Here is an 8679-nt window from a genome sequence, read left to right as displayed (position 1 = left end):
ATTGTAGTACATAAATTGGGATAATTCACGTGCTTTTCTTCACCATGCGATCCTTCTTGTTTTTAAGCATATGGTCGTCGTACTAAAAAAAACTTTCTGAACGTTCAAATTTTCGGCGGAAACGACAATAAACGACTGCAAGTAGTGCATGCTAATTCGTCGCCCGGTACTCGTATTCATACCTTGATCTGAAGCTATATATATTGCCTCGCATATGGGGTTTTGTTTTGCAAGCGCGCCGTCGAGCTGGCCGCGTCGTGAAACGTAAACTCCCAAATTTCGCTCCCAAATATTTGTTCATATTTCGCGCATCCGCATAACTATAACAAAAATCTAGTGTCTGACTTTTCTGAAAAGCAACAAGCGACCTGTATATCAACCTGGGAGGACTATTTAAGGGAGGAGAGTCAAACATGCGCACCACTATAGCTACTTAACATGTCCACCTGCAGATTTCATGAAAGAACAATAATTTATTATGGCAAACAAAGTGAATCTATAAAATCAAAACGTTGCTCACAAAAAAATTACCCGTGCCTTTAATTCATTACCTATTGGAAAAGCATGATTATTGTTTATCAGTGTAGATAAATTCAAATTATTGATTATATACGTCCAAATTATTGATTATATACGTTCAAATTATTGCTTGTATATAATATCATACAGTCGAATCAAAGATTGTTATAGTTTATACCACAACCTCTCCCTGAATTTCTACAAATTTTACAGTTTATATAGTCCTAAGAATGGTTAATTGTAGTTGAAGATTATATAGGTATAATAGATACTAAGTCTATATTGTTGCTAATTTACCTCAGATTATTTTTCATGAAAAAAGGATAACGCCCAAATGCCGTCCTACTTTGCATCACATTCAGAGGAATCCGCGTTTGCCTTGTCAACAGGGCTCGAGTGAAAATCTTCATCCACATCCTTCGATATTACGTTCTCATCCGTTTTGAACGATTCGTCATATATTACATTTGTAAAAGAAGAAACGGTGGCAGGATAGTCTTGAACGACAACGGATGTTTCTGCGGCCAACTAATAAAAAAAATACTGTTTGTGATATGTCATCTCTTATAGCTATATATACCGGAAATACCGACAATATGAGAAACTGGTAATGAGACGCGATTATATAGATGCAACCCTATGAAAAATGGCAAATAAATGACGTGGCACGTCCAAAGACGGACGCATCTAAAGCTAATTCTGTCCCTTTTGTTTTACATTAAAGTTTCATATATGTATATTGCCGTCTGTGACATGCGCACGCAACTCATGATATGATAATTATTATAACATTGTGAAACTGGACACAAATACTTCAAGGTTATACTATGGCATGCATTGCGATAAAAGAAAAAAAACATGTCATTCCTAGCAAGTGTTTTGGGAGAACGCACCTTTTCTCTCTTTTTCGGGCGTTTGCTCGGTATAAACACATGTTTCCAGCGACGAAGCACCAAAACGAGGCCTAGATCCGAGAAAGAGCAATTGAGGCCGTTAATCAATTTTTACAACGGAAATAAGGGTATATTATGATTAATATGAAGCTAAAGAAAAGGAAATATAAGTAAGAAATGGTAACTAAACCATGATCTTCTCCGGAGGGTTTTAAATTCAATTGTATCATTATCAAAAGAGTATTAAATTGAATTGTATTATTATCAAATACATATCAATAAAATATGATACGACATCAATTTTGGTATAGATTTTTTATCGAAAATTTTATATTTAGTTAGAGAGGTCCGTACTTAAAATATAAGACCTAAACGGTAAATAAAGTTTTCATTTTTTTCTATAATTAACGAATTAACATAGAAAATATGTGTTAAACAAACATTGGCTTGCATGTTGAGACTGAAATTCAATTGTTTTCTACAACGTTGACTTCGTCTTGATAGTAAAATTCACTCTAACTAAAATATATATAATCTGAATGCATTTTGCTTTGTCTTTCAAAAATTGACCTGGCTTTTCAAATTGATTAGCAAAGTTTAAAAGCACTTGGCAAAAACTTTTGCTGCTAAATATAGCCAACGGTCAAGATATCGTAAAACCCGTCCACTATTGCAGCCAATCAGATTTCGGGAAATCAAAAAATATCAATAGGCGTGTAAAAATAAAAAAAATTCAAATATGTAAAATTTTGTATTTTATATAAAACTATTTGCAATCAATCTTCGATCATTTGGAATGTTAGGAAGTATTTGGCTTATACGACACGGAGCTTGAAGGATTATTTTACATTATATAATTATAATGAGAATACGCACAAGAAGGTAAATTTGAATTACCTATAGCAAAAAGAAGTAGGAAAAAACCGCCGAGCGACAAACCAATAATCAAATGTGTTGATGATTCTCCATGATCGTCACCATCGAGATGATCAAAAACTGCCTTTGTTGTTGGTTCTTCTTTTTTGGTTGCATCGTTGGTCGTGCCATCTTTTGCTCTCACATCAGTGTTTGTTACTTTCGTTGCACTTTTTGTTCTCAACGTTGGTAATGCAACTTTTCCTACCAAAGAGAACATGCAGTACACTAAGAATTCGACAAAGAAACTGGTATTATGTGCATTTGCATTTTTCAGAATGTTTCCCGTTTGGTGTTTAATTATGGTATGTTTCTATATACTTCACTATACCCTGCTTAACCCACCATCAATCGTTTATTTTCGAATACAGCCAAGTACGAGCCAAGTACGATACCAATCCATAATAAACAGGTTGTTTAAATTTATCATAAAAGAGTTGAGGCTAGTCTGTGAAAACACTAATATTCCTTTTATTTTCTAAAGAACATGTTACCAGTTTTAATTAATATAGAAGCATATAAAATACAAAGCATCAATGAACTTCTTGTGATAACACTGCAAGATCATTAACATAAGCCTAATAAAATGTTCGGAGTACATATTGTTATCATTGTAATTTGCTCATTTGCCGGCATATACTCTACAAACTTTTTATTCGTGTTAAAAAAAGATCTAAAAGTTGTGCCGCAGTTTTGTTTAGAGTTTATCTGCTTACCTATCAAACATTGCTTTGGGTCTAAAGCTCCTTCCTTTTCTGTGACATGATTTTCAGGACATGGTATACATCGTAGTTTTCCTTCCTGTGGCTGGTACTCGTTCTTGGGACATGGCATGCAGTAACCAATCCCTTTTTCCACCACACCATAGTGACCCGCCTTGCAAATTACTAAGGGTCAACAAAAAGGATAAAAATCACGATTAATCAACGGCGGTTAAACGGTTAAACAATTATACGGTTAAACATAGCAAGCACATGTTAACATGCAACACACAACTTCATTGTACTATATATAATTTGATACAGTAGGGTAAATTATCATAATAAGATATCCATAAAATTACAAAGAGATTTTTCACCCACAAAATATCAACCAGTTCTGAAAATTAATTATAGGTTCGATTTCCACCGCGCTATCAGAAAATTGAAAATAACATATTGACACACCAACGAGAATAATTTGTACAATAAATACAGCAGGTTGATGTTTATATTTTTAGATTATTGGTTTGAAGATTTGCGAAATTATGCAAATAAATATTCCCAACAGCAAAATATCTTACCTTTGCATTGCGAATGATCATATGATCCTGCGTTCCAGGTAGTAAATCCTCTGGGACAACGATCACAAGATATTTTGCCTGATTCCGATTGATAGGAGCCCAATGGACAAGGTATGCATGACGCTATTTCTTCAGTGTTAAATACAGCATGGTATCCCGGTGGACAATCCACTTTTTAAAATATAAGTAGAAAAGGAATAGTTGGAAGAAAAAATAAATAACCAGACATGCATGTTTAAATTGTTTGCGAATAGACTAACAAGAGGTAGTAGCTCTTATGGCTTTTGAGATCCCTTCTCTATTCAGATTTTAACATGGCAAGTACGACAGATACTAATTAATAAAATACGAGCGGGCGATCTGTATGGGTATTACGCACTCGCAATTGTGAACCCCATACAGATCGGCCGCGAGTATTTTAACGTGCTTGTGAAATGAATAGATAATGATGTGACATATGAAGTTATTTGAATACTAATTGAGATTAGTTGTATCAAATTTATTATATGAATTACCAAATCATAAGACCTTTATGGAGAATTACATGCAAATTTATACATGTGACCTACTGTGATACCGCGCAATGATTGGAAGTTAGACTCATTAATTATTCATGATTTCACTAGTGATTTTAAAATATCGGAAAAATTTCTTGCACGAAAATTTCATATTTCATGACCAGTTCACTTCTGTGCCACCCGAGAGTTTCAAAATCTTAAGCTATTTCTAAATCTGAGACAAATTTCATTATATTATGCAGGTATTCTCCAATAAACATGTCCATTTATCATGGTTAAGCGGTGGACGTTTTTGGTTTTTGACCTGCAAATTTTTACACACGATTTTTAGTTCTTACTATATTAATGCATGAAAAGGAATGGTTGAAAGCTAAATGGTCTTTCTCTTTCTATGTAAAATTTCAATGTACACTCATTGAGCATGATACATGTTGAAATTAAATTTCATATTTTTAAACACTCTGTATTGACTATGTGCATCTTACCGCATTTAAAATCTCTTTGAACAAGGACCTGAGAATTTGGGCACATCAATGAAAATTTGTGAACAGCAATGCTATTTTTCTCTGCATAATACACGTTGTCATTATCGAAAAATACAGTGAACCATTGTTGGTTGCTTTAACTAACTCTCTCATTCTTTCGTTTAGTGACTGAGAAGCATTAACAACTGTTTCGGCGTTATCTTTAAAATCGTTGTGAACGGTAGTGTTGGTGGTCATATTTTTACCAACGTATTGAAATTTCCAAGAACATATCCCGACAACCTCGGTATCATTTTTGGACCTTCCCAACTGACAGTCGATTGTTCGTAAGTTTTTTACGTGAAGACCATCGCCATAGAATCCGAGGAAGACATTTTTAAGAATTAAATTTTGAATCACTTTATAACCTGATGATTCAACACTTGAATTGCCTCGATCCGCTTGTTTGATCAAAGAAAACGACAGGACTGCTGATGGTACGGGAAGAGTAAAAGACAGGGCTTTAACAAAACTTACGCGCGACGAAGTTACACCGTACGCATTAGAAACTCGACAGAAATACCAGCCTTCGTTTTCGCGTTTCATTGGTGAAAATCCCAGGTACGAAAAGGTTTCGTTATACAGTATTTCAAATGATGAAGAATTAGCAGGTTTAAACCACCATTCGTGGGAGATAAAATTGTCAGTCTCTTTAACTTTACATTGAAGTTCGTCATCCTCGCCTATTACAACCGCCAAAAACCTTTCAGATTGGTCGGTAATGATTGGAGGAGGATGGATTGTAACAACGGCAGGTATTGATTTTTCTATCGCTATGTGGTTGGACACGATGCACGTATAATTTCCACTGTTTGATGTGGTTGTATTTTTTAAGACTAGCACGTTGGATCTTTGATGCGGGATAACCTCCCCGTTGAATGTCCAAGAATATATTAGCGCCGTTCCAGTAGCGTTGCAGTTCAGCACCAATTTTTTTCCAACTCTTAATTCAGTAACAGGGTCTGGATGTCTTGTAATGTTAGGGGATTGAGCGCAAACGTCCTCCAGCTCAGTCATTTCTTTCAATATATCCAAAATCCTTGACGACACATTCAAGGCTGCGTGAATAGAAATATCGAAGGAATCTGATAAATCGTCAAGTGCAGTCCTAAGACTTGGGATCTGACGTCGAATGCGACCTGCCGTTTCCGTCTCAACCACAGAGAACATTTGGGCCAAGCTATCGAGAATATGTAGCATACAATCCTTCATTCCACTACATTCGTAATGTAGGCGTGAAGAATTGAACATGCTTTCCATGGCAACAAACCAGTTTTGCACAAGAAGCTTATTTGTGGAATTGAATTCCTCATAGTTTTGTCTCTTTTCTTCTGATTCAAGCTCCAATGCCTCCGACATCTCAGGATCATCCAAAGTAAAGTTGAAAGACGTTGTTTGATTCCAAGAAAACTTGGATGATGCTAGCAGATTAGTCAAATTTAAACTTGTCTTCTCGCTTTGGGATAATTCTTTTTCAACAGACCAAATTTCCGAAGACAATTTGTAAAGTGATATGGCCACGTTATATAACATTGCGTGGTAATTTTTGAAATTTGCGCAATAAGCGTGGTATTTCTTAAGAGAATGAAGAAACGGATCTTGTTCAAACGTGCGGGTGTCTACTACTGAACGTCTTCTTCTTGATTTACTGTAAATATTCCCAATTACATCACGCACGATTTCTTCAGATATACTTTTAAGAGATACGTTGAGTTGAGAAAAATCGAGTACGGTTGATATCCGTCGCAGTGTTCCATTCGCTTGAAATGAGATAGCGACCGGCAATAATTTACTGTTGTCTTTGCCAAAAACTTTTGTTTCAAAGCGTATATCTATTAACTTTATTCCATCAAATGAACTCAACTTTTCGTTGAATAGCGATTTTATTCTTAGAGGTGCGGACAGCATACCGACAAGGTTATCTTTGGCCTCGATTGTTCTATCGTATGCTTTCTGAAGGTTTTTGGCAGCTTTTTCTGTCGTATTTAACCAACGTTGCTCTCTTGCTAGGACACTATATATTCTCTGCCTTTTTATATTCCAGAAAGAAATGTTTGACTTTGTATACTCCAAATCTTTTAAGATATTTGCCCCTTCAATTGCGTTTTTGATATTTTCTGTAATTCATAAACTCTAACCTTTTTACAAAGGACATTCTCCGCAACACAGGTAACATTAACGACAAAGGAGGCACAGGACACGTTTCTGCAACAGCTTTTTTCAATCGTTTTCGAAATTCTCTCTATCAAGCACGGTTGCTTGCATATGTACGGGGTATGTGTGTATTTGTACTCGTATCTTCCTCTAACGCATGGTACGTTCTCGTCTTTGCAGTCCCATTTTCCATCCTTTTGTTTTCGGTGGCATCTTAAAGAATTTTCATAAGCCCCCCGGCAGAATTCTTCCAATTTTAACTGCGGTTTCCTTTGAAAAATTTATCAAAAAAGGTAGAGAACTGTCTCCAGCTATGGCTCCACCATGAGCTCCCCGTATTGAAGCACAAATTGCATCTCCGACTCTTCCAGTATCTACCAGTGTTGTGAGACCACCTGCTATAGCGCCAGCAAGTGGTGGTGGTACTCCGAGTCCGGTAGCCAGAAATTTTATGCCGATCGAAAAGCCCGCTTTCATGACTCCTCCAAGTTTCTTCCCAAATACCATTTTGAAAAATCCATTGGTGCTATGAATTCTTTTGCAGTTTTCTTTAACGCAAGATGCAACTTCAGAAAGAGGTGGAACACGGTGCTGTTTTGTATGGGAACAAGTTGCTGGACACGTTCCCATAGAGTTTCCAATAATGTATTCGTAGCAGGTTGTACAGGACACGCCTTTGTGACAAACCTTCGGACACTTTTTCACCTTGCACATGCCATCTAAATCTGAACTTAATTGATCAAGCTCTTTCGAATAATTCCTTGCCTGAATTTTGAGGAATTTTAAACGGATTTGGGCCATTCTTAAATTTTCCGATATTGACGCGTAGTCGCTGTTTAGTTGCTGTAACGTGTTCAGTGATTTTGTCTTTAATAGCAGTACTTTCTCTAATCTAGTATGTGCCCGTTTGACTGTTTCATCGACTGCTTCTATACGCTTTGAGGCCTGCGATATAATGTTTTTCGCAAATGAAGCAAGTTCTTTCTGTAACGCAGTCGCAAAATCGGTTCCATCTTTGTTTCTTTCAAATCGACCCTCAACATTGAAGATTTGATTTTCCCAAGGCAATAGTCTAGACGAGCAATCCATACTCGCATCGAATAATCCGTGCAATTTACCACTAGTTTTAAACTTTAATCCTTCGTACGAAATGCTAACATTTAACAACTTCTCCACGCCTAAAATTTTAGAAATTGCACAGAACGATCCTGCAAAGTTTGGAGAATGTCGTGAAAATGTATATCGAACGTTCATGCACCCACCAGGATAGCGTTTGAATATGCCAAATGTTTCGTTTTTCGATTCGGCGTACGATCCAATGAGGTGAACACTGTCGTCGGTTGACTTGTTAGCACTTTCGGCATTGTTATTATTACGAAGTGGTCTGCCCATAAGAAGATTCAACTGCATTGGCTGAAATTTTAAATCACCAATTCTTAAGTTGCCGCGAAAGACACAACTTAGTCCGTTGGAAACTTCTACATGATTAAAACTATTCTTCTCCTTATACAAGTCGGTGTCAAGAAAACATGAAATTGTCCTATTGGCACTCATATCGAGAAATGTTTCAAAGGACGTGTTAAGAAATGGATCTTTTTCCATAATAGTCCTGAGAAAGAATCCTTTTTTTCCTTGCTGTATTTCGTTGCTGCCTACAGAAACAAATATAGAAATCAGTGGCGTAGCCAGTTCCATAATTGGGGCGCCCATATTCATATATTCGTGACACGCAAGATTAATTTCTTTAAAATAAATTGTCTTTACGGTCTGTCAAAATGGAGCATGAATATGCCCCCCCCCCCTCGTGTAACTATTGGAAATATTTTACTAATTATCATAGCAGTGCACTGCTGTGTTCTCATAATTATATTATA

General features: G+C 36.3%; 3 protein-coding genes across 3 annotated transcripts in view; all 3 read right to left on the bottom strand.

Moving 5' to 3' along the window:
• Nucleotides 1-536: 536 nt before the first annotated feature.
• Nucleotides 537-4982, bottom strand: LOC114524138. Its single transcript, XM_028545259.1, has 6 exons — nt 4613-4982; nt 3610-3780; nt 3044-3214; nt 2310-2531; nt 1413-1483; nt 537-1047 (listed from the first exon to the last, which is right to left on the bottom strand). The coding sequence occupies exons 1-6, from the start codon at nt 4656-4658 to the stop codon at nt 862-864; spliced, it is 867 nt and encodes a 288-aa protein (XP_028401060.1). The 5' UTR covers nt 4659-4982; the 3' UTR covers nt 537-861.
• LOC114524166 lies at nt 4658-7047 on the bottom strand. The gene has a single exon (XM_028545296.1). It carries the CDS (start codon nt 6557-6559, stop codon nt 4658-4660), a length of 1902 nt encoding a protein of 633 aa, XP_028401097.1. The 5' UTR covers nt 6560-7047.
• The window catches only part of LOC114524165, a 21569-nt gene continuing 19920 nt past the window's right edge, over nt 7031-8679 (bottom strand). Inside the window, exon 14 of the mRNA XM_028545295.1 lies at nt 7031-8457. Coding sequence (XP_028401096.1) covers nt 7031-8457 — 1427 coding nt within the window. The remainder of the gene's footprint in view (nt 8458-8679) is intronic.

This window comes from Dendronephthya gigantea, unplaced genomic scaffold (assembly GCF_004324835.1).
Source record: "Dendronephthya gigantea isolate DGI-Jeju-01 unplaced genomic scaffold, DenGig_1.0 000030F, whole genome shotgun sequence".
Classification (NCBI taxonomy): Eukaryota; Metazoa; Cnidaria; class Anthozoa; order Malacalcyonacea; family Nephtheidae; genus Dendronephthya; species Dendronephthya gigantea.
Note: the sequence above shows the minus strand (reverse complement) of the source record. Positions and strands in the feature narration are given on the sequence as shown.